At 38.8% G+C, this 27,358-nt stretch overlaps 1 protein-coding gene across 4 annotated transcripts in view; it reads left to right on the forward strand.

Annotated features, from left to right (window-relative positions):
- The window catches only part of LOC150084913 (poly [ADP-ribose] polymerase tankyrase-like), a 1,170,388-nt gene that overhangs the window by 473,356 nt on the left and 669,674 nt on the right, over positions 1-27,358 (forward strand). For all 4 annotated transcript variants that reach the window (XM_090376702.1, XM_090376704.1, XM_090376701.1 and 1 more), the window contains one exon: positions 20,108-20,264. In XM_090376702.1, coding sequence (XP_090232828.1) covers positions 20,108-20,264 — 157 coding nt within the window. The remainder of the gene's footprint in view (positions 1-20,107; positions 20,265-27,358) is intronic.

Raw genomic sequence — 27,358 nt, forward strand, 5'->3', positions numbered from 1 at the left:
AAGATGCACAAATGTCAGTCAAAATATTTAATATTCAAATATTTGCACATATAAAATATTCTGCATTACATACGTATAATTATGTGGTAACTACTTGCGTCTCAAAAGTAAACAAAATTCCAATTAAAATAATGAATTTAATTGATTTAATTTAATGGATGAATTTAATCATGAAAAATGTGTGGATTTTGAGTTGAACTTTGGCCCTCTTCCAAATAAACTAAAAGGGGTATTAATTTTAAATGGCCCGCAGCGTTACCACCCAACAATAAAGTCAACCGATCCTTCGCCGCTTTGAAACTTGGCATGTTTTTTGTTCTTTCAATATGAGACTTCTTTTAGGCATTCGTTTCCACAAAAGTCCTGCTTCATCTATGTTAAAAACTTGTTGAGAAGTATAACACATAATACCCCTCTTCAATAATTTTAACAAGTTCTTTTTTGAAAGTTTCGGCTCCTTAATCTGCACTAGCGGCTTCTCCCGGGATTTTAAATCTATTCTACCAGTTTTAAATGGTTCCACATTTTTTTTTTAGACGAGTTTTCTTCAGATCATCGTATTGGCTAATCTCTTTCTCTCTCTCTTTTTTTAATATTTAACTTAACTGAATTCTGCATTGGAATATTATCTTCAAAAAAATTAGTCTTTCCATTTCAATCCTAATAGCCGGTCTAGTCCTAGTTGTTTGCAGTGGAACAGCTATCTTTCCCGCTGCTAAAATTAATTCTTTATTTTTTCATAATTGTTCTTACAGTTAAATTTGCGAGTCCTAAATTATGGCACACATCCGCTTGTCGTTGACCGGAATCAATTCGCTTCAAAACGTCTAATTTAATTTTCAAATTCAGTCTTTTTCTTACATTTATAGTCTTCGTACTGCGCCCAGACGTTGTTGCATTTTCATTCCTGTCGGTCATTATTAGCTCTTCGAAAATATAACTGCGTTGGTTGAATTAATTATGATACAATGTTCAAGTAAACTGTCCGTTACGCACGATGTCTAATACTGTACTGAGTGATAACTAGACTTCGGATAAATGCATATAACGCAAATATTACAAGCAATATATTTGATCATTTTTTAAAATGTTTATCTCGGAACTACGTAACAAGTGACTACTTAAATTAGCGTGAGAGAAAATTTCACTGAGCGTGGGAAAATTGCTCAAGTCGGCGTGGGAAACGTTTTAATGCTGTTTTGCTATTCATTTTCAAGCTATCGACTCCATCAAATGAAACGATTTCGTTAAATATGTCAAAAATGTAATCTGTAAAAGAGCGTTATAGTGATCTGTGACAGCGTTATAGTCAGATACGGGTTATAATATAAGAACAGCGTTATAGCGAATCAGCGTAAAGCGAACCGCGTTATAACGGGGGCCTGCTGTACTGTATCCAAAAGTATGGAGACCTCATCTGAAAAAAAAAAAAAAAAAAAAAACGAGAGAGGAGTGTCTTGAAAGGGTCCAAACAGAAATCTTTTATGGTGAGATCAGCAAAAGGGTACCCCTCTATTTTCATGAATGACAGGGATAGAGGGTGTGATGTCAAAATGTGCAGACAATGTAAAGATTGGGAGAGAGAGAGAAAGTTAACATCCAGGTACTTTGGAGGGGACCTGAGTGCGGTTTGTAAGGCTCTGATAAAGGGTTAGTAAAATGAATGAAGGTGAAATTTGCTATAAACTAAGAATAGCACTAAGATGCATTTAGGGCTAAAGCCTCAAGCTGCATGCAAATTTACTCTGTGTATATATTAAGTGCAATAGCATTATTAATACACAGCCATTTCTGAATAAACAGAATATTTATAAGGCGTCATCGTTTTAAATTATATCTGATATTGTGAATACCTTCACAACGAGTTTCCACGATATTGCACTATTTCGAATAAGTAACGCTTCACCTAAGGAGAAGAGTAATGTTACTTATTCTCAGATAGGTACCACCATCCAGATGGCACCGTTTCAGGGCTATTTTGTATATGTGAGGGATAATAACTCGACTATTCATTTGTCCCAATTAGACATAGAAAACCAAAATGGTAGAGGGAAAGTAATAGTAGGAGTGAAAGAGGAAAAGAAACGGTGTAGAAGAATGAAAGGGACAGTAACTCGTTCAACTCACACTGCTCAAAAACTCGAATAGGCAATGCTTCCCCAGTGGAGAAGGCTGTTGTTACCTATTCTCGGAAACTCCGGACATCATCAGGCTCCCCCTGGTGCCGTTTCAGGGCTATTTGGCCCTTCTTCGGTGGGTGGGTAGGTACCGTTTCAGGGCTATTTTGTATATGTGTGTGTGTGTGGGATAATAAGTCGCCAAATAGCCAGATTTAGAAAAGCAAAAAGGTAGAGGGAAAGTAATAGTAGGAGTGGAAGAGGAAAAGAAATGGTGTACAAGAATAAAAGGGACAGTAACTCCTTCAACTCACACCACTCAAAACCTCATAAACTCCTCGAATAGGCAACGCTTGCCCAGTGGAGAAGGCTGTTGTTACCTATTCTTGGAAACTCCGGACATCATCAGGCTCCCCCCTGGCGCTGTTTCAGGGCTATTTTGTATTTGTGTGGGATAATATAATAACTCGACTATCCACTTGTTTGTATTAGACTTAGAAAAGCAGAAAGGTAGAGGGAAAATAATAGTAGGAGTGGAAGAGGAAAGGAAACGGTGTAGTAGAATGAAAGGGAGAGTAACTCCTTCAACTCACACCACTCAAAAACTCATAAACACCTCGAATAGGTAACGCTTCCCCAGTGGTGAAGACTGTTGTTACTTATTCTTGGAAACTCCGGACATCATTAGGCTTCCCCTGGTGCCATTTCAGGGCTATTTGTGAATTTAATGTGAAAAAAAACCCATTGGACCAGATCTATTAAATCAAACAAATGAATTATAAAATCCAAACCTAAATCATGAAAAATCTTAATTCAGACGATCATTTCAAAGCTATTTGTGAATTTAATGTGAAAAATAATCGATTGGACCAGGTCTATTAATCCAAACAAATGAGTTATAAAATTTAAACTTATATCATGGAACTGTTTTGATGAGAGCCTAAGAGATCTACATTTTTATGAAGAAAACTGAATTTTGCAATAAACGAAAAAAACACACAGGTGTGTGTGTGTGTGTTTTTTTTTCCCTCCAAATAACTAAAACCAGTACTTAAGTTGAACCTCATCTCCAACCAAACTGTACCGAAGAGGTGGCTCTCCCCACATTTTCAGAAACTTATCAGACCCTAAACACCATTTTTCCAACTGTAAAAACCTTTGCATGGAAGCAGACATTGTTTGTTTCAAGTCCCAAAGATATCCCCTAAAGGTCCCAAACCTTTTCTGTTTTGCCTCTGTAATTAAAAATATCGTGAAAATTTTTTTCTTGCCCAAGGGATGATCGAATTGCAAGTAAATTACCTCCTGTAGTGTGAACTGTCTTATCCTCAAAAATCTACAAATTCTTTTCCAAACTTCCTGCGCGAATCGACAGTAATAAAATAAATGGTACCCTGTTTCAATTTCGGTACAAAATTCGCATAATCTGTTGCCTGTCTGACTAAATCTATACGTAATATCATTCACTGGTATATTTCCGTAACCAACCCTTCATGAAAAATCAATACGCGATGGGTAGTTTCCGCCAATTTTTAGAATTTTAAAAAACAATTGCGCATTAGGGTTTTTTAAATTTGGCTTTTCTGGATTTTCTGAGTTAAGCAGTGTCCAGTAGAGTGGTTTGTTTTAAACCACCCTTAAAAGGATCTATATCTTTCTCCCTTAACTGTGTGCACATATCCCGAATTTTTTTGTAATATATAGGAATTGTCTCTGCTTTTGGCCCTAGATAATTGCCGCCTTTAATTAAGGCTGTATTAAATCCCATAAAATATTTTATCAGTACTGCTACTAAATGGTTAGATTGCACCATATTAGCCACATCCAGCAGTCTCTTACAGCTACACCTCAAATTAAGTTTTGGAATACTTATTCCCCCATCTTCCCACGGTAAAAATAAAAATTTCTGCGCTATCTCTTGCCGTTTTCCTCCCCATAGAAACTGAAATGTTGGAACGTAAAATTGTCTCATTGTCCTAGCAATTCCTGTTATAAACGCCTTGCATAAGATCATAGGAAGAATTACGGTTCTGACAATAATGGATTTGTTCTTAAAAGAAAATTGTCCCATTTCCCACTCTTTTAAACTTTCCCGTATTTTAGTGATGAGCCCTCCTACGGGTAGCATGGGACTCTCTCTAAACGGAACTCCCAATATTTGGATCGATTTATCCGACTCCACTTCTCGTTGTGGTAAAGGCCGATGTACCCATTCCCCTAGCAATTTGATCCTAGTCTTGTCTTCGTTTATGTTTAACCCCGACTTCTTACTAAAAGAAGTAACGAGTGACATAAATTCTTCCACCACATAATTCGTAGTGAGAGTGGCGGTAACATCATCCGCATACACTATACATTTACACTGCTCTGCCGGCTTTGGCAACGGTATCCCCCTGAATGGCCTCAGTTCTGTCTATTCTTCCCAGTAGTGGTTCCAGTGCTAACGTAAATAACAAAGGACTAAGTGGACATCCTTGTTTTACTCCCCTATCAATTTTAATGTTTTTCGAAATTTCTCCATTTATCAAAAGTCTTGTGCTACTACATGTATATAGATTTCTCAGGACTGTAAACAACTTAGATCCTATGTTCTATCTTTAATTATAGAGAAAAGGTAGTTGTGGTTGATTCTATCGAAAACCTTTTCTAGGTCGATTGCCACTAACGCTAAATTGTAACTCTTTCTTTTCTGATATTCTAATATATCTTTTAATAGCCAAAGATTATATTCTATCCGCCTCCCCAGTATACCGTAGCACTGTGTGCTTCTAACTACCTGGGTTACGTCCCGTTTTAGCTTAGTTGTCAAAATCTTTGCAAATATTTTGTAGTCACAATTAGTCAACGTTATAGGTCTCCAGTTAGCAATTTTCGTTAAATCCCGTCCATGCTTCGGAATGAAAGTAGTATAGGCATTTAAAAAGCCTTTGAGTACAACCCCTTCCTGAAAAAATTTGTTAAAGACTTCCAGAAGAATAGGCGCTAACAAGTTCCAAAATTTCTTATAAAATTCAACCCCCAAACCATTCGGTCCCGGCACGCGGCTTAATTTACATGATTTTAGAGCCACAGTTAGATCCCCCATAATTATTTCCCTGTCCTGTAATGCTTTTTGCTCGGGTGTGAATTGTCCAATCGTCCAAATGGAGTTGTCTCTCTCTTTTTTCTGCAAAGCAAGCTCTTTTTCATAGTAATTTACAAAACTATTCATAATAGTTACCGTTGTTGAATGTGTGTTGTCATCGTCTTTAATATCCTGAACCGTTTTGACTAAATTATTTAGCCTTAGTCTTCTTTGGTAAGACGCAGCTGAAGGACTATCAGCCTCCCTAAATTTCAGTTGTATTTTTCGCGCCTTTTCTTTCTCTTCTTCCAATATTATACCGTCAATAATCGCTTGTACTTCCGCTGTTGCCCTTCCATCCCCGCACCGTTGGTAAATTCTTTTTTCTTGTAAGAGATCTTTCAGTCTATTTCTGCGTTGTTCGTTTCTTTCCTTAATTTTGGATAAAATGATTAAGCACTTTCTTTAATTTTTGCCAACATTTCCCACTCATTTCCACCTTGCTCTATTATCTCTTTAATAACTGTTGTAAAGTCCCAGTCCTCTCTCTCCAGAACTGCTGGGTTGAGCTTCCAATAGCCTTTACCCAGACTAATGTTCGTAAATAAATCTCCGTTCCACATTACTGCCATGTGATCTGAAACTTGTCGACCTCCCGCAAATTTCACATGTCGTATCATTGTTATCTTATCCTTCAACTGACTTGTTGCATAAATGCGATCTATCCTAGTTCCTAAATTATTGGCTATTCTCATGGCCGCTCGTTTCCCCGGATTTTTTTCCCTCCAGATGTCTACCAAGTCCAATTTAGTACAAACCTCGATTAATTCACTGTACCATGATGCAGGGTTATTGTTTGTTATTTTTTGGTTTTTAGGAGCATTAGCAACTAAGGCCATATTGCTCCGGGAATATGCGGTAGTCATTCCCTGACCTTTCCGCATCCTCCGTATTTGGTGGTGACGGGCTCGAACCCCGGTCTAATCAAGAAGCGTGTGCTACGCACTGCTGCTCCTTCCCACCTGGCTACGGAGGCGCCCTGATGCAGGGTACCCGCCAGAATTTTGTCCATAATGGGGTCAGGAACGCAGTTCCAGTCCCCTGCCATTATAACCCCCCCCACTCATATAGTTGCCCAGCCCCTGAAACAGAGTTTTCCTTGCTAAAGTGGAATTTGGACTATAGACAAATTAGTCTAATTGTGCGCCCCCATAACTCCAATCCACTGCCACAACCCGACCTTCTGTATCCCTATCCGCCAGTCGTACAGCCCCTAAAATTGGAGGAACCACTACTATTCCCACCCCTGTGGATTGATTTGTCCCAAAACTCCAAAATCCTAACAACCGGTATCTGTTTTGAAACTGCTGGATGTCTGCTAAACTTGCGAAGTGGGTTTCTTGTAGAAACCAAATCTTTACCTCTATGTTCATCCTAATTTACCATATCATCCTTTGTTTGTTAATCGCTCTCAGACCCTGTACATTTAACGACATAAATGTTATTCTGGACATTATGAGCAAAACTTTACTAGAACTTCTGCTAAGATATTCCTATGTTCGGCATTTAACTTTAACTTGTTACTGGTGAGCAACACGGTGAGATCTCCAACATTCTTGTTTTTAATATTGGAAATAACGAAATCGCCCCATTTGAACTGAATATTAACTACTTGACCCTCCTCGTTTTCATTCCAAAGAAAATTCGGTTCTCCTCAAGTTTTAACAATTTCCACCAAGCTTCGCCTATATTCCCTTTATTCTTTTGTGTTTCCTACTACATTTAACCATTCTATTCCTTCGTATTCCCTCGTTTGTATGCCATCTGAATCCGAATCAGACCCCGAAAGTGTTTTGCAATCTTTCTTACCGCCTGACAAAATTGATACCTCTTCCCCCTCTATTTGTTTTGTTTCGGTCTCTTCTTGAATTTCCTCTGTTCCCCCTTTTGCTCTTTTAATTTTACCGCTTATTTCTCCCTTCTTCCCCCGCTTATGTACATTTTGTACTGTATTTTCCGCTTCCATATCCTCGGTTAGTTCTGCGTGTTCCGATTGTGTTACCGACATATCGTACGCTATTGTAAACGTTGGTGTGATTTCTTTAATCTGCGTCTCACCCCTCTGCGCTACTATAGTTTCCGCGCTCTCAGCGTTAGGCATATCTTTTGGCGGCTCGCTCGCTTTCTGCTTGTCCTCCTCCACCAGCAACTCTTTTGGCAAACGTGCGTTCCGGGCACTGAATGAATTTATGCGTGGAAGCTCTGCATTTTTTACAATTATAAAGGCAGTTGGCCGTAATATGACCGGTGCCATTACAATTAAAACAACGTGATTTTTGGCATTCTGCTCCCAAATGGTCTTTACCTCCACACATCCAGCAAACTTTCTGAACTCCTGGGTAATTTATTAATAACCTATGACCCATCAAATCGATGATGTTTGGCATGGGCGTTTTCATGTCAATATGAATTTGCACCGTACCTGTTTCTACGCCTGGCCATTCCGCATATTCTTTCCTGTGAATCTTTACAACCTTACCAAACTTGTTAAAAAAACTCTGGACAGGATTATTAGACATTTCTACTGGAAACCTGTCAATAGTAACCACTTTGCGTAGTTACCAATTTGCACAGGTTTGATCATTACGTTTCTAATAGAAAACCCTTTCAAAACCTTTTCTCTTGCCTCTATTGTTTTCAAGACCAACTGATATTTCTGCCTCGGTAATGGAGTTAATCCTTTTACCTCGTGATCCGAAACAACCTGATTTACTCCCGCACTACCTCTCTAATTGGACAAACCTCTGTAGTCTGAAACTCCACTGTTCTTTCTCTAAAAACGAGCTGTGCCATAATTAATCTTGGTTCCTTAAGGAAAATGAATAGTTAAAAAATCACGTGTCCTGACACCAGCAAAACGAAAAAAGAAAATAGCTAACTTGGCAGAAATAAATTTCAAAGAAATGTAAAACAAAAGAAAATCAATCACTTACCTCCCTCCTAAAGGAGGTTCCCCACAACGGGGTAACCTCAGCTGAAAGGACCGCCGCTAACCTCTTGATACGATTGGACACTTTCCCCAAACTTCAGAACGAGTAGAACACCAATGAACGAAACAATTCACAAACTAGCCTCTAGACATGTTTCAAGGCTATTGGCCTATCATCAGTGGGTGGGCAGGTACCCTGGTATTTTTTGGTGCCTCCGTAGCCAGGTGGGAAGGAGCAGCAGTGCGTAGAACACGCTTCTTGATTAGACCGGGGTTCGAGCCCATCACCACCAAATACGGAGGATGCGGAAAGGTCAGGGAATGACCACCGCATATCTCAGAGCAATATGGCCTTAGTTGCTAATGCTCCTAAAAACCAAATAACAACAACAACAACCCTGGTATTTCAGGGCTATTTGGCCTTTTTCGGTGGGTGGGTAGGTACCCAAGTGATGCAATGATGGCAAAACAGTTATGAAGTATAACTCCACAATATGAGGGATGCCTAATGGTGTATGATGTATTTAGACTAAGATGCATTTAGGGCTAAAGCCTCAAGCTGCGAGCAAATCTAGACTATGTATATATTATGTGCAATATTAGCATTAACATTAGTAGAGGCATTTGATGCAAGAAAGCAAGCTTATGTAGCATCAGCCAAAAAAAAAAAAAAAAAAAAAAAACCCACTTCCACTTCACCCCTCTGTTCGTTCAAAATATCTGTCCAGCTGAGCCTTAAACTTATTTAGGCTATCAACTTCCACGACAAGGGATGGAAGTCTGTTCCACCAACCAACCACCCTCTGGCTAAAGGCAAATTTCCGCACGTCTATCCTGCATCTGTCTTTCCTCAATTTGAATTTATGTCCTCTCAGGTGATTATTCTGAGCGAGAGGAAGAATCCCATCAGCATTGAGCATGTTCAAACCATTCAAGGCTTTATACACCTCTATCAGATCACCTCGCTGGTGTCTAGTCTCCAGACACTGTAATTTGCAAAACTTAAGCCTTTCTTCATAAGAGCACCCCTTTGTTCCATTCACTAATCTTGTTGCCCTTCTCTGCACTCATTCCAGCAGCTCTACATCCTTCTTGAAATGAGTCCTCCAAACCTGTATACAGTACTCTAGGTGTGGCCTGACCATTGTCTTATACAAGGGAATAATCACCTCCTTATCCCTGCTAGAAAAATTCCTATATATCATTGACAATACACCATGAGCTACTCTTGCAGCTCGTCTGCACTGCTCAGAGAACTTCATATTTGCCTGCCCAACCACCCCTGGGTCCCTTTCATTCTCTACCACTGTCAGTGTAGTACCACAGAGTTGATATGTTGCTCTGGGGTTGCTGTTTCCCATGTGTAGTACTTTACATTTGTCAATGTTAAACTTCATTTACCACCTCTCAGCCCATCTCCTCAACCTTTCCAGATCCGGTTGCAGCAGCATAGTGTCAGTAGTGTCCTTGACAACCCTGCCTACCTTTGTATCGTCTGCAAACTTCGACATTATGCTTGATATACCCTCATCAATATCATTTATGAATACAGAAAACAATAATGGACACAACACTGAGCCCTGAGGTACTCCACTAATAACATTAGTCCACGATGAGCAGTGTCCATTGATTACCACTCTCTGTCTTCTCCCCCTCAACCACCCCTTTATCCATAGCAGCAATTTGCCTACAATGCCACACTGCTCCAATTTTTGCAGCAGTCTTCCACATGCAACAGTATCAAAAGCCTTTCTAAGATCCAAGTATATAATATCAAAGTTATTCCCTGCATCCAGTTCCTTTGTGACTGCATCATAGTATCCAATCAAATTGGTCAGGCAAGACTTCCCCTTAACAAAACCATGCTGTGTCCGAGCTATAGCTGAAGTCTTGTCTAGATGATCCTGCAGTGCTTCTTTAACTAGTGCCTCCATTAATTTTCCTGGAACAGAAGTTAAACTCACAGGTCTATAATTACTTGTGTCAGCCTTTGATCCTCCTTTGTGAATTGGGGTCACATTTGCATATCTCCAGTCTGTGGGTACCTCCCCTGAGTCCAGGGAAGCTCTCATAATTATGGCTAAGGGTTTGCTTACTTCCTTTGCTGCTTCCTTTAATATAACTGGATAGATCCCATCCATCCTGGGTGCCTTTCTTGTGTTTATCTTCAACAATTTCTCCTCCACTTTACTCTCTGTTATTACAAGATTCTCTAGCTTACTGCTAGAGTTGAATACACCTCTGGCTTTTCCCTCGCTAAATTACTCCTCATGTGTGAATATCGATGCAAAATATTCATTTAGTTTGTTAGCTACCTGAGCAGGATCAACAGTTGACCCATCGATATCAAGTGGACCAATCTGATTCATCCCCTTCCTTCTAGAGTTTACATAAGTAAAGAACTCTTTGCTGTTTTTCTTTGCATCCCTTGCCAAAGATTTCTCGTAATCTGCCTTCGCCTGCCTAACCTCCTTTGTAACTTGGTTACAGATCAACTTATATCTATCATAGGCTTCTGTGTCATGTGTTAATTTGTATGTATCCCATGCATGTTTCTTCTCTGCCATATGCCTCATCAGTTCATCTGACATCCATTTAGGCCTAAACCTTGAACAATATTTCTTAGTTGGTATGTTTAGCCTAGTAGCTTCCAAGATAAGTTCTTTGAATGCTTCCCATTTTGAATTTGCTGTTGGTAACATCATCAGTTGGTCCCACTGTATAGAATTTAAATACTGTCTCAGACCATCATAGTCGCCTTTACGAAAGCAAAAACCCTTCCCTTTACCTCTGATGGTAGTTACCTCCTTGAGTAAATCCCACTTCAGCACACTGTGATCACTGCCACCCAGTGGTTCCTTTATCTGCAGATTCCTAATGCATGAAGAATCACTACTGATAATCAGATCAAGAGTATTACTCCCTCTAGTTGCCTCCCGAACATGCTGGTGTAGAAAACAATCATCCAATAAATCCACAAAAGGCCTTGCTAGTGTTTGAGTGACCAGCCCCCAAATTCCAGTCAATATCTGGGAAATTAAAATCTCCCATTATAAGACTCTCTGATTTACTGGCCCACTCTATTTCCCTGTACAGTATCCTTATTATACTCATCAGAGTCATTAGGCCTATAGCACACTCCTACTCTCATTGATCTCCCAATGCTTATGTCACACCAAACTGACTCGACACTGCACTGTCCAGCGATGTCCACTGGCTTCACTTCCTTGGATTTTATGTATTTCTTAACTAACACATTTCTTAACTTCGAATAAGTAACCCCTCCTCCCTTCCTATCCAGTCTATCCTTTCTGTAGATATTGTACTCCCCAAATTCCAGTTCTGCATTCCTTATATCTGTGTAATTATTATATAATTACTATATAATCATTATATAATCACAATAGCATCATTAATACACAGCCATTTCTGAATAAACAGAATATTTATAAGGCAGCATCGTTTTAAGTTATATCTCATATTGTGAGTACCTTTACTACGAGTTTCCATGATATTGCACTACTTCGAATAAGTAACACTCCACCTAAGGAGAAGACTAACGTTACTTATTCTCAGATAGGTACCACCACCCAGATGGCTCCGTTTTAGGGCTATTTGGTCCTTCTTCGGTGGATGTCTTCTCCTTAGATGAAGCGTTACTTATTCGAAGTAGTGCAATATCATGGCAACTCGTTGTGAAGGTATATAAATATACCTTCTCAACGCCTTATAAATATTCTGTTTATTCAGAAATGGTTGTGTAGTAAAGTTGCTATTGCACTTAATATACACATAGTCTAACAATAGCACTAACAGTTCCAGAACTAGAGAGTCATAAATTCAAATTACAGGGGAGGAGGTTTATACTAGACTGTTGGAAGTTTTCTTTTAGCCTGTAATTTGTTGACTACTGGAACGAGTTGTTTCCACAGATAGTTGAGGTCTTGACGGTTCGAAGAAATTTAATGGTTAACTGGATTCAAAAGTCTATGTGGAGGGAGGCACATAATTTGTATTTTCGTATCTATTTTTCTTGACTGATGCATCAAAAGCCTGTGGTCTCCTTGCACTATATAGCAAATGCTTATATCACTCAGTTGACCCCCATTGAAAAGAATTTCCAAATTATCTAAGGCCACTATAGTTTACCTTTACAGAAACAAAATCCCTTCTCTTTACCCTTAACATCAGTTATAGCTTTGAGCAAATCTCACATCAGTATATTATGATCATTACCACCTATTGGTATCTTTATCTGAAGATTCATAACCCATGAGGAGGCACTGCCAATAATTAGATTATAGGTATTGCTTTTTCTTGTTACCTTTCTAACATTTGATGACTGCTGTAGGAAACTCTCATATTAAATCTACAAACAGTTTTGCTACTGTTATGAGTGATCAACCCACAAGTTCCAGTGAGTCTTTGGAAAGGTAAAATCATCTAATTCCCTATTATAAGACAGTCTGATTTTGTGTCCTGTTCCAATATGTTTTTTCTGTACAGTTGTTTATTATACTCTTCACAGAATGTAACATAATCCTCCCTTCATTTCCTCCCCACTTTTTGGGGAGGAAATGAAGGGAGGATTATGTCACCCACTCTGTCTAGATTCACTGCCTTAGATTATTGTTGAAGAGTGCTATAAGGACTGATGTGTTTAAAGCAGTTGTCCCACCTCTGCATGCCAGGGACTGAAATCAAGTGGTAGCAGTTTATGCTCACCTATTCTGAATAGCTAATCATAACAACAAACAAACAACTTAAGACAACATTACCCTATAATACATAATCAATCTCTGTGAAGATTGGCCACATATCTAGAATGTTATATCCACAATCCCAAAGGTTGCGGGTTCGAATCCCACCTCTGGCTTGGATCAGAGTAAAATGCAAAAACTTTGGGAGGTGCATTATGGCCACAGAAGCTGATGTGCCACCAACTAAAAAAAAACAAAACAAAAAAAAAAAAAAAAAAAACTCCACAACAAACTTAGTGGATTTGTCTTTTGGGCCAGTAGCATCAATGGAATAAAAATAAATAAATGTTCTTTCCGTACTTATTGTACTCACTATATTCAGTTATCCCAAACAGTTGTAATATTTTCTGATGAACATGAAATCAGAAAATTTTACAACAATGAAAGGATATCTGTTGAAGGTCCAACTGACAAAGATCTTTAGTATCTTGCTTATTCCAGAAGAAACTGTATATGTTCCCCATGCCCTTTTGGCTGTTTGTTAACTTTTACATTTTTGAGGTATTTGTATCGCATAGCAGGTGTCTGGTGTCACTAATTTTTAGAATTGTGTTACTCTGCTTTTGTATTTATAACAGGTTTGGTAAGCTGTGCACTAGGGACAGAATTAGTAGGGACTTGTTTTGCAGCCTCACTGTACTGCATATTTCCTAATTTTATCCAGCTGTGCAAAAATTCTGTTCTGGTTCCATTTCTGAGTTTTGCACTTTAATTTATACATTTTTGACTGGCAATTCTATGAGGACCCTTTCCACTATGATCCATAATTCTTTTGTTTTTCTATCATTTTTGAACTGCATAGGTCTTCTAATAGATTATTGTTTAGATCTTGTTTAAAGTTTCTATATTAGGTAGAGTAATTAATTTATTCTGTGCATTCTCTGTGGCCATGCTGATGTTTTCACTTAATGCCAAAGGCTCAGATTGTGTGTGTGGGGTGCAATTTTTCCTCCGTGTTCACTATATTCATATGCCTATTTTTGTACACATTATTGTTTCTAATTTAATGACTTCATCAGTGATGTTACCTCCTTTTTGCAGGTTATTTTCAACTACTGTTTCTGTTTGAACTACTTGGACATGATTACTGCTTTTGTTCTTCTCGTGGAAGAATTCTGTTTGTTGGCATCTGCAACCTAAACAATTCACTATGCAGTTTATAGCTTTAGGTTGAAAATGCATATGATTTTATACACCCAAAGTAGATGATATGCAGTATTTTGGGATTTCTATTTCCAGGTTCAGGACCTTTCATTAAAACATAACTCACTTTTCTGACCATCCTTGAAGCCTGTCGAAGATGTCTTTAAGGAGCCATGCACGGAGCTGGTGTTTAACTAGTCTCTCACTATATGCGGCCCAGAGTGCCAAGCGAGGGATCTAGCGATTTACAAAGCGAATTTGAAAGCGTTTTTCTAAAGAGAAGTTGATAAAGAGATTTCCAAAGGCTTCACTTTCAAAGTTATTTATTTTCTGGCTCTTTGTAAATAAAGAAGGAAGCCTCCTACAAGAAAGGAAAGACACCTTTCTTTTGTATATATAACTGCTTTTCTAACACACTAACCACTAATCTTTTATCGCTTGGTCTCTGGTGGCACTGCTCCTGCCTCCATGTGGCGGGGCCGGTAACCTGGGGGATAAATCAACCCTCGGGGCTATAAGGAGCAGAAATGGAAACGAATGAATTTCCACGTCTAGAGCCCAAGAGTGCTCAATATGACAATTGTGAACCCGACCATAACTTCTCTACCTCGAAGAGAATGAAAAAAGATGCAGGCAGACAGGAATCACCAGCCTTCCTGATTATCCATTCTCTGTCGGCACAGCCTGTTAGCATGCTCTCCCCTTTCATCATCCAACGATGTCTTGAACATGCAGCATCATCACCAAAAATGGTGAAACGTCTCCAATCCGGGGACTTGTTAATAGAGACTACTCTCCCAAGACTCTCTGAACAACTACTGAAACTCATCACGTTAAGCGGAATTCCAATACAAGTCACTCCACATAACACCCTGAATCCATCCAAAGGAGTGATTACTGAATGGGATCTACTGAACGTGTCTGAAGAAGAAATAGTACAAGAACTAAAGACACAAAATGTAACTCAAGCAAAAAGAATCATGATACGAAAAGATGGTACCTTAGTCCCAACATGTAACATAATTCTAACTTTCAATACACTGAATCTACCAGCATCAGTCAAAGCAGGTTACTTAAATTGCCGTGTTCGACCCTTTATCCCAAATCCCCTAAGATGCTACAAATGCCAGAAATTTGGTCACTCCCAGACAGCATGCCATGGCGTTTCAACATGTCCAAACTGTGGCTCCACAACTCATACCCAGTTAGAATGCAAAGCACAAACTCCACAGTGTCCTAATTGCAGGGGAAGCCATCCAGCATACTCTAAAGAATGTGATCTCTGGAAGATAGGCAAAAAAATTCAAAAATATAAGACTGAAAATAAAGTCTCCTATCAAGAAGCTAGGAAACAAATTAAACTAATCATGCCAAATAGCTCTTATGCCTCGATTATCCACTCTCACCAATCAGTAGCATGTCAGACGGAAGTGTCACTCTCTCCAGATAAATCGATTGCAGACTGGGCTCGATCAGTTCTATCGACACAGCCTACATCAAAGCCAAACACAGTTGATCAAAGTATGAATACACCTATCACAGTTCCAACCCAAATCATAACCCAAGGTAAAGAAAGTAACAGAAAAACCTCAAAAATCAGATCCTGTCGAGGTTAATCAACCACCCTCAACAAGGATGGATACTGACGATACGACTACCCAAGACCTTCTTGAATTACATGCAGATGATGAAATGGAAGATAGCAATAATTCAACACGCCCCAATTTCCCCAGAAAAGAAAAACCTAAGCTGGATCGTCACAAACAACCCACGTCACAAACAACGCTTTTTTATAAAAAGCAGTCAGATTCATCTCCCTCTTTCAAATCCAAATAATGGAACAGATCATCCAATGGAACTGTAGAGGCCTTCGCAGCAACATCGATGATATCCATGAATTAATTCACCAATACCGACCTCTTGCAATGTGCGTGCAGGAAACGAATTTGACACCTCAGATCTCAATCAAAATCAAAAATTATACCTTGTTTAGACAAGACAGAGCTGGCAGCTTGAATCCACGAGTATTGCTACACGGAGGAGTAGCAGTACTCGTGGATTCAAGCATCCCCTCCAGACGCATCCATTTACAAACCTCCTTAGAAGCTGTTGCCACTCGCGTTGTAAATGGTATTACACTGACACTGGTTTCAATCTATCTTCCACCAAATCATCAATATACCATTCAAGAAATCGAAGATCTTGTCTTGCAGTTACCTAGGAGACTTTAATGCCCACCATCCAATATGGGGTTCCCCTATATCAGACAAACGAGGGAAGCTTATTGAAATGTTGATAGACAGGCAAAATTTAACTTTACTAAATACTGGCACTCCCACATATATCCATCTCCCTACAGGTTCAACTTCTACAATAGACCTTATCATTAGTTCCCCAATCCTCTTTCCAAGTATAGCGTGGGTAACTCTAAGCGATCCTTATAGCAGTGATCACTATCCCATAATCTGCAAAATTCAACCATCCTGTTCCTTCCCAACAGAAAATCCAATGAAATGGAAATTTTCAAGAGCTGACTGGATAAAATACAGAACGCACATATCATTTGACAACTACATTATTCAGTCCTGTTCCATCGACAGTGTTACTGAGCACATCACAAATCAAATTCTGTCAGCCGCATCCGTTACCATTCCTCAATATCAAGTAAGAAATAGACGAAAAACAAATTATTGGTGGAATGAAGACTGCAACCATGCGAAAAAAGAGAAAAACAAAGCGTGGAACCTTTTCCGCAAACACCCAACCACCTCCAATCTTATTAGTTATAAACGTCTTAGAGCAAAAGTTCGTTACATCAGACGTAAAGCGAAAAAAGAAAATTGGATTAAATTCGCCTCGTCAGTAAATAAAAATACTGATATTAGATTAATCTGGAGAAAAATAAAATGTTTAAACAGTAAATTCCCTCCTTTATCCACCCCACTACTGAACTGGAATGGACAGGAGCTTACTACCCCTACAGAAATATCAAATGCACTGGGAACCACATTTTCTCAGTTGTCCTCTTCTATCGCCTATGATCAAACATTTCAAAAACTTAAAACAATTGCAGAGAAATCCAGACTAAATTTCACTGACAATTCAGCTTTACCTTATAATAAACCATTTACCATGCTTGAGCTGCAACAATCCCTTAACAACTCAAGAAACAGTGCTGCTGGCCCAGATGGGATATACTATGTAATGTTGCAAAATTTGGATCAGAGATCACTCTCATTACTGCTCATATTTTTCAATCGCATTTTTTCCGAACATACCTTCCCAAGTTCCTGGAGTCATTCTTATGTACTAGCAATTGGAAAGCCCGGTAAAGATCATTCTGTTCCGCAAAATTACAGACCAATATCCCTTACCAGCTGTCTAAGCAAAACCCTAGAGAAAATGTTACATCGCCGTCTCACTTGGTTCCTGGAGTCCCAAAACTTGATTAACAAAAACCAATTTGGATTCTGGAAAAATCGATCTTCATTGGATCTCATGATCAAAACCGAGACAAAAATTAGAAATGCTTTCGTCAAGAAGGAACATCTCTTAATGGTCTGTCTTGATGTTGAGGAAAGCCTTTGACACTACTTGGCGATTCGGCCTCTTAAAAGATCTGCATTCTCTTGGCCTGAGAGGTAATTTATCATACTTTATCAAAAATTTTCTATATCAGAGATCCTTTCAAGTTCATTACCGGGGAACCCTCTCTAAGATCTTTACCCAAGAAGAAGGAATTCCGCAAGGGTCGGTTCTCAGTGCCACTTTATTTGCAATGAAAATGAACCACATAATTGAACTCATTCCGAAAACTGTAGATTCTTACCTCTTTGCAGATGATCTCTCAATATCCTGTCATTCTCAAAACATGCATTATATTGAATGCCAGCTACAAATATCAATTAATCGCATCCTGACATGGATGACACAAAATGGTTATAGACTGTCCAGCCAGAAATCTGCTGCCATACACTTCTGTAACAGACACATTATGCATCCTGAGCCTGAGCTCCACTTGAATAACCATCCTCTTCCCATAGCTAATTGTATTCGTTTACTAGGATTATTTTTCGACAGCAAGTTAAACTTCCAAAAACACGTTGAATATCTCCGGACAAACTGTCAAAAGAAACTGAACATACTCAGAGTTTTATCAGCGACAACATGGGGAGCAGATCGTTACACACTGCTTCACCTATACAGAACCATAATTAGATCACGCCTGGACTACGGGGCGCCTGTTTTTGATTCTGCTAGGGAGAGTGTTTTATCTCGTTTGCAACCCTATTCAACATTCAGCTCTTAGATCAGCATTAGGTGCATTCAGAACATCTCCAGTGCAAAGTTTATATATCGAAGCCCATGAACCTCCTCTAAATATCAGGAGAAAGATGTTGCTGTTAAACTATGCAATCAAGATCCAAAGCCAGGTAACCCATCATGATCCGCTGTATATGACCCTGTATAGAAACAAACCACAGACAGTTTGGCCTGCTGGTATTACGCTAAAGCATCTAACAGAAGATTGGGATATACACTTCGATAAAATCTTTCAAGATCCTATAGATCCTGACCCTCCATGGTCTGTCATCACGCCATGTTGTGACAAGTATTTCCATCAGTGGGGTAAACACTCTCTATCAGACTTTACCATCCAACAGCTGCACACTGAAAATGCTCAACATTATCCTGACTTCGCCAAAATATATACAGATGGATCGAAATCCGAGAGTGGATCGGGTGCAGCAGTGGTACTCCCTGATAAAATAGTTTCTCAATCTCTTCCGACAGAGTGTAGTAGCTACACAACTGAATTATTTGCCATAAAGCTTGCATTAGAAAATATCTTCCATATGTCAATTCAAAAGAGCATAATTTACACAGACTCGCAAGGTTCCGTATTAGCATTGCAAAACAATTCCCCACCTACTCATCCGATATTAAAGCTCATCAAAACACAGTTGATACGTCTTAGAGAGCATCAGCAAAAGGTTATCTTCTGCTGGATCCCAGGCCATACCGGAATACCAGGGAATGAAATTGCAGATGATGCTGCCAAAAATCCATCCAGCCCAGCCCCAACGATTTCGCTAGTACCCGTCACAGATTATAAAATGAATATACAAAGAATATGTAAAGATCAATGGACTCTTCAGTGGCAAACACAATTCCATAATAAACTATTCCAAATAAAACCCTTACCAAAATTATGGGCTTTTAGCTCTATAGCAAACAGACAAGAAGAAGTAATTCTAGCCAGAGCCAGAATCGGTCATACTCATTTAACCCATCTGTTTCTTTTGTCAGGAAATGATCCTCCCCAGTGTAATCATTGTCATACACCACTCACAGTCAAACACATACTTCTGGACTGTACTCTATATAATAATGCTCGACTAATGTCTTTCAATTCTCTGTCAAATTTAAAGGAACTTTTGTCACTTCGCCATATCATAGGCGAAAATTCAAATCTTGCAGAATTCTTCTCCTTTCTAAAACGAATAAGATTGTATAACCGTATTTAACTGCTTCTAAATCAACAAACGCAGACTGTATGCATCACTTCCATAAGTGCAATATGGCCTAAGTAGCCATTGCACTTTAAACCACAACAACAACAACAACTCTCACTATTTGCATCGTATGCATATTTTCAAAATGATTTCTGTCCCTTAACAATATCATTTAATTTCCATCTCTTATCAATATCATTTAATTTCTATCACTTATCAACATAATTTAATACAGCTTTACAATGGAGAAAAGCAGAAATATTGGTATTTCTATAAGGGATCTTTGGCACAATGCCACACTTCTAGTATTGTGCTGCTACCGGCTCTGTGATTCATCTTAGAATCTCAGAAGTACTGATTAGTAGAGGGCTCAAAAGGTGTACTTTTATTTTTATAACACTCTTATCACATACCCAATTCCATATAACAATTGCACCACATTTGAATAAATGACCTTCATTCATTTTTTAATAATTTAACATTTTTTTATATTCCTTTTTACTATTTTTTATAAATAGGATGTTGTGAGAGTATTATTACGTCATAAAGCCTCTGTAGATAAACAGACCAGTGCTGTTCATGATAAACTGACTTCTCTGATGTTGGCAGCTCAGCGAGGGCATTTGAATATTGTCAAGCTGCTTATTGAAAATGCTGCTGTTGTAGAAGCAAAAGGTAGGACTGAAAGCAGTATCTTTTCAGTATTTCTTTTATTAATTACAAATTTTAGTCTGATTGAAAAAAAAAAAAAAAAAATGTACATTGACCATTTAGCATCATCAAATATTGCATAGTAAATGGTTATTTATTTGAAATACCATTATTATTTTAAAAAGGTCACTTTAGAGCTCAATCAGTGTGTGAATTTCTTGTGGTGAAAGTTTGAGGCAGATAATCAATGTTTATATCTGCAATCTTTATGACAATAATGAATGTAAACGTAAAGTGAACTATTAAGGTTAATAATGAGAGAGTGCAATGAACCACTAAATCGATTTAGTGGTTCATTGCACTTATAATTAGCAGGTAGCCAATGCCAGGGAAGCAAGCTTAAATAACTTCAAGCGGTGTGTCAGGGTAGTTAACTGTACAAGAACACCCAAGTCTTAATTGTTTATACAGTAATGTCAGAAGGGTCATCAATAAAATGAGTGAATTTGAAGTGCTGGTTGGGACAAGTAACCCTGGCATAATAGGGCTTACGAAACATGGTGTCACCAGGAGAGAGGGGATGATAAGTTTCAATATGGTATGTACAATGTATCTAGGAAGATTAGGAAAGATAGAGGGTGATCGTGGTGGGGGGTCATTCCTCTTATCAAAATCAGCCTGAGCAAGACGAAAGCTTTCCCGGATTCAGGTGTTTCACATGCTACTATAGAATCTGCATGATCAGAGATAGCTGGAAGCAAAGAGAGTGAGAGTAATCTACAGGCCAGATGATTGTGAAGATTATCATGAGAGCCTCTACATGCAAATGGAATTGGCAAGTAAGCATCAAATGTATTATTATGGATGATTTTAATTTGTATCTAATTGATTGGAGCAAATGGTAAGGAAACTTGACATGGGGGAAAAATTTTTAAATCGACTAGATGATTGTTATTTGAATCAACATGTCAGGAAAAGTACAACGGAAAATAAAATTCTAGACCTGATCATCACCCATGAACCAGATATCATAATAGGGCTGACGGTACAGGAACCAGTAACAGGAAGTGATCACTGAGTGCTATGGTGGACGACAAGGGAATGGGTTATAATTTCAGAAAAGGAAATTACACCGGCTTAAGATGCTGCATGGGCTCTGTTGACTGGATAGATATCTCACAGAGAGCGAATACAATTGCATTATGATGTACCTTTCAAACATTAATCACAGAAGCCTTGAATGCATATATACCATTAAAAAATTCTTCGCGAGGAGGATTCCAAGTTGGACGAATAATGAAATTGCCAGATTACTTGAGCAGAATAAGACAGCATGGAAAAATTACAGAGCAATAAAACTGCTGAAGCCTGTAACAGCTAAAAATTTATCTGTAATAGTCTAATAAAAAGGTTAGGCCACCAAAGGCCTAAGTTTTTTCTGTGTATAATACCTACTTGTAGGTATATATACTACCTACTTTTAGGTATTATACATAGAAGAGAAAGGCCTACATAGAAAGGGTGCAAGAATATTTGCTGGTGCTATTGAGGGAGTGTATGGTGGATCTGAAAACTGCTAGCTTTGGGGAGGGGGGGGAATAACAGACTAAAAGATTAATTGCAGGCAGAGGCGAAAGTGATTCTTGCACTGCTTCTATTATAACGAGCAGCAGCCTAGAGAGCAAGTTGCTGGGGACTTCAAGAGCTGCTGGCAGTCATCATGGAACAAATAAATACATGGGCTGTGTTAGGGTAACTAAGAGAAAGAAGAGATACATGTATACTTGCAGGTACACCAATGCTAGAAGTACAGTAAATAATTTTGATGAATTTGAAGTGGTGATCAAGGCAACAAAGCAGATATTGTTGGGATATCAGAGACATGATGTCACACAGATAAAAGCAGTGCAGATTTGGAATTTGGGGAGCACAATGTATACAGAAAGGATAGATACGACGTGATAGACAGGGTAGGCGGGGGGGGTTATGTAGTTAAGATATACATAAAATCTAACAAAGTGCATCCAGTTGACATAGGCGGACAGTGCAATGTTGAGTCAGTTTGGTGTGACATAAACACTAGGAAAGGGAAAATGAGAGTAGCAGTGTGTTATAGGCCTAATGACTCTGATGAAAACAATGAACAGCTTTGCAGAGAAATAGTGGGCCAGTAAATCAGAATGTCTTGTAATGGGGATTTTAACTTTCCAGATATTGACCGAAACTTGTGGGCTGGTCACTCGCAGGTTAGCAAGACTTTTGTAGATTTATTGGAGGATTGTTTTCTGTAGCAACATGTTTGATGGGCAACCAGAGGGGTTAATACTCTTGATCTGATTATCGACAGTGATGATGCATGCATTAGGAATTTGCAGATAGATGATAGATGTCACTTGGTGACAGGGTACATGGTTTACTGATGTGGGATTTACTTAAAGATGTAACTACCATCAAGGGTAAAGGTAAGTGTTTTTGTTTTCATAAAGGTGACTATAGTAGCCTTAGGCAGTTTTTGAATTCTATACAGTGGGATCAAATGATGATGTTAAAAACAGTGAATTCTAAATGGGATGCCTTCAGGGAATAAAGGTTGACAGCTACTAGGCTTTTCATACCAACTAAGAAATATTGTTCAAGATTTAGGTCTAAATGGATGCCTGATGAACTAATGAGGCTTGTGGCAGATAAGAAAAACGCATGAGATGCATATAAATTAGAAGGTGACGCAGAAGCCTATGGCAGATATAAGCTAGTCTGTAATCAAGTCACAAAGGAGGTTAGACAAGTGAAGGCTGATTATGAGAAATCCTTGGCAAACAATGCAAAGAAAAACAGCAAAGCGTTCTTTACTTATGTAAACTCTAGAAGAAAGGGGATGAATCAGATTGGTCCACTTGATATTGGTGGTTTTACTGCTGATGATCCTGCTCAGATAGCTGACAGACCGAATGAGCATTTTCCATCTGCATTCACACATGAGGAATTCTGTAAGGAATGGGTGGACAGACGTTTACTCAACTCTAACAGGGGGCTAAATAATCTTGTAATAACTGAGAGAAAAGTGGAGGAGACATTTTTGAAGTTAAACTTAAAAAAGGCACCTGGGGCAGATGGAATCTATCCAGTTATATTGAAGGAGACAGCGAGGGAAGTAAACAAACCATTACCCATAATTATGAGAGCATCCTTAGATTCAGGGGAAAGTCCCCATGGACTGTAGATGTGCAAATGAATCCCCAATTCACAAAGGGGTTTAAATGGGTGACACAAATAATTATAGACCTGCTAGTTTAACTTCTGTACTGGGGAAAATAATGGGGTCACTGGTTAAAGAAGTGATGCAGAATCACCTAGACAAGACTGCACTAATAGTTCAGGCACAGCATGGGTTTGTTAAGGGAAAGTTTTGTCTGACCATTCTAATTGGATACTATGATGTCAAAAGGGAACTGGATGCAAAAAATTATTTTGATATCATATATTTGGATTTCAGGAAAGCTTTTGATACTGTTGCGCATGGAAGATTACTGGCATTAAGGGCAAGTTGTTGCAGTGGATAAAGGGATGGTTGAGTGTGAGACTGCAGAAGGTGGTAATAAATGGAGACTTCTCTACATGGACAAATGTTATTAGTGGAGCCCCCCAGGTGTTGGTGCTGGACCCTTTGTTGTTTTGTGTATTTATTAATGATATCGATGAAGGTATATCAGGCCTAATGTCGAAGTTTGCAGATTCTACAAAGATTGGCAGGATTGTTAATGATAGTAAATACACTATGAACTAGAAAAGTTAGGTAGAAGGGCTGCGATGTGGCAACTGAAGTTTCATATTGACAATGCAAAGTACTTCACATGGGTATCAGTAAACCCAGAGAAATGTACCGACTGTCTGGTACTACACTCAGGGAGGTGGAGAATGAAAAAGACCTGGTGGTAATTGTGCAGTCGGATATGGAATTCTCTGAGAGGTGCAGACAAGCTGCCAGAGTAGGTCATGGAGTTTTGTCAATGATATATAGGAATTTTTCTAACAGAGACAAGGAAGTGATTATATATCTTTGTATAAGGCGATGGTCATGCCACACCTTGAGTACTGCATACAGGTCTGGAGACCTCATTTTAGGAAGGATGTAGATTTGCTAGAACGAGTACAGAGAAGGGCAACAAGATTGGTGAGAGGAATAAAGGTGTTCTCTTACCAGGAGAGGCTTAAATTTTGTTCATTGTGGCATCTGGAGACTAGACACCTGCGAGTTTATCTGATTGAGGTATACAAGGCCATGAATGGTTTGAGCAGGCTCAATGCTGGTGGGATATTTCCACTTGCTGAGATTAAGAACCTGAGGGGGCATAGATTCAAATTGAGGAAGGACAGTTGCAAAATAATGTGTGATAGTTTGCCTTTAGCCAGCGGGTAGTTGATTCCTGGAAATTCAAAATAATAGTATTATGATATTGACATTATTTTCCATCTGTTGTTTTGGAAATTGAAAGCTTAAATAAATTGAAGCCTGAACTAGACAAACATTTGGCATGACCAGATGGGTGAAATGGGAAGGTGTTTTTTTTCCCCTTTTGGTTGTTGCTCTTTAAGCTTGCTTTCTTGCATCATATGCTTCAGCTAATTCTAAAGTCCAGCATCCTGTAGAATTGCAAACTATTATCTATATTCATTGGAAAAAACATTTCCGGATAACCTATTAATGTTCAGATACAGGGATGATTTATGTATATTTAACTGTCCACATTTCATTCAGGATTACTGCAGACTATATCCAGACTATCCCGTGGGAAAAACTGACACCTCAGATAACATGGCCAATTAATTGGATCTCAAAATAGAAAATATCCCACAATATTACAGATATAAACATGTATAAGAATAGAGATGCATTTAATTTCAATGTGTTCAGCCAAACACACTGGGTATCCAATATCTCTAAAGCAGTACATGCCTACATCATTCTATCCCAGTGCCACAGTATTGCTTCCATCTGCAACAAAAGTTCAACTTCTGCAACTAACATCAAAGCATTACATAATAAACTGGTCTACAATAATTTCTCTATAGGTGGGAGATGACTTTCATCAACCGGTGAAACACCACCACTTTGCTTATTGGAGACTTGAAGTGGTGAAACCCATGTTTAGTCTCTAGAGCAAAGTTTCCGGCATCATAATTTCCGCAAGTGGAGTATTATCTAAGCCTGTGCAGTGGGTGTATTATCCTATGCATTTTGCATAGATCTATCTAGGTATATATCTTAATATTATTATCTTACTATAATCTTTCCCATAATATAAAAATACAGTGTGTGAGTGTATGTATATGTATACAAATGTATTTTATCAGGATATTGGATAGGGACGCTGGCTTGTCAATTGTAATTATTATGGAAAAAATTGAGAATGCCTGCAAAGTTAAACCAGATAACCTGAAATCGAATGAAACTAAGATTAACACAATAACGATAACAAAAATGGTACCTAATGCAGTGGGTCCTAGGACTTTAACTACTTCTTCATAGGGTAGGCAGCCAAAATCATAAGAGCCACTGCAGTAAACAGAGTCTCTGTTTCTGTTATGATGTATACGTACGAAATGAATACATCATAACTGACCCGTCAGACACCAAAAGGAAGGAATAAAATTGAAATATAAATAAAAATCAAAATCAAACATAAATAAAGTAAAGTTAAAAAACTAAAGCTAAAATAATGCTCATTAAACCCCTTTAAAGGAAAATTGAATGAAGTTTGAATTAAGAAATGGAGGGAAAAAGCCAGTATGAAATTTAAACAACGTAACTTAAGATAAAGGAATAAAGTCAGATTATTGACAACTTGCTGCAGGCTCAGACCGAAATCGGTGAAATTAGCTAAGTGTGGCGAATACAGAGCTACATTGGAGTCCAAAGATGAAAGCTGATAGTTCTCTGTACAGTATATTTATATCAGTTGAAATAACCCCGAGTGATAGGTGGTGGGTGTGAATTGGTCCAAAAGAACCGTAACCATGTAATGGGGAAGTAAGCAATTCAACAAATAAATCAAAGTGCCAGCAAAGGGAGAATCAATGACTAACAAGGTAGTGTGTCGTTGATTCTGAAAAAAGAAGCGATAGCAGAGGAATAGCATCTCAATATTGCTTTTGGCCAGCGTAATCGCACACAAGAAATAAATTGTAGTGATTAAGGACAGCAGAATGTAATTAGCATTAGTATTTGCATGAGTAGAGGCATATGATACAAGAAAGCAAGCTTATCCAGGATCAACAAAAAAAAAAACACCTGCTCCCATTTCACCCCTCTGTTAGTTCCAAATACCTGCCCAGCTCAGCCTTAAATTTATTTAGGTTATCAACTTCCACAACAAAGGATGGAAGTCTGTTCCACCAACCAACTACCCCCTGGCCAAAGGCAAACTTCCGCACATCTATCCTACATCTGCCTTTCCTCAATTTGAATTTATGCCCTCTCAGGTGATTATTCTGAGCAAGAGGAAGAATCTCACAGCAATGAGCATGCTGAAACCATTCAAGGCTTTATACACCTCAATCAGATGCTTAATCTCCAGATACTGTAATTTGCAAAATTTAAGAATTTCTTCGTAAGAGCAACCCTTTATTCCATTCACTAATCTTGTTGCCCTTCTCTGTACTCATTCCAGCAGCTCTACATCCTTCTGAGAATGAGGCCTCCAGACCTGTATACAGTACTCAAGGTGTGGCCTGACCATTGCCTTATACAAGGGGATAATCCCCTCCTTTTCCTTACTAGAAAAAATCCTGTATATTATTGACAAGACACTATCAGTTACTCTTGCAGACCATCTGCACTGCTCAGAAAACTTCATATCTGCCTGCACAATTACCCCCAGGACCTTTTCCTTCGGTGCCTCCATAGCCAGGTGGGAAGGAGCAGCAGAAGCGTAGCAGGTGGGAAGGAGCAGCAGAGCGTAGCACACGCTTCTTGATTAGACTGGCGTTCAAGCCCGTCACCACCAAATACGGAGGATGCGGAAAGGTCAGTGAATGACCACAGCATATCCCGGAGCAATATGGCCTTAGTTGCTAATGCTCCTAAAAAAAAAACAAATAATATAATAACCTTTTCGTTC

This window comes from Mastigoproctus giganteus, chromosome 6 (assembly GCF_048544385.1).
Source record: "Mastigoproctus giganteus isolate SK-2022 chromosome 6, ASM4854438v1, whole genome shotgun sequence".
In the NCBI taxonomy this organism is placed as follows: Eukaryota; Metazoa; Arthropoda; class Arachnida; order Uropygi; family Thelyphonidae; genus Mastigoproctus; species Mastigoproctus giganteus.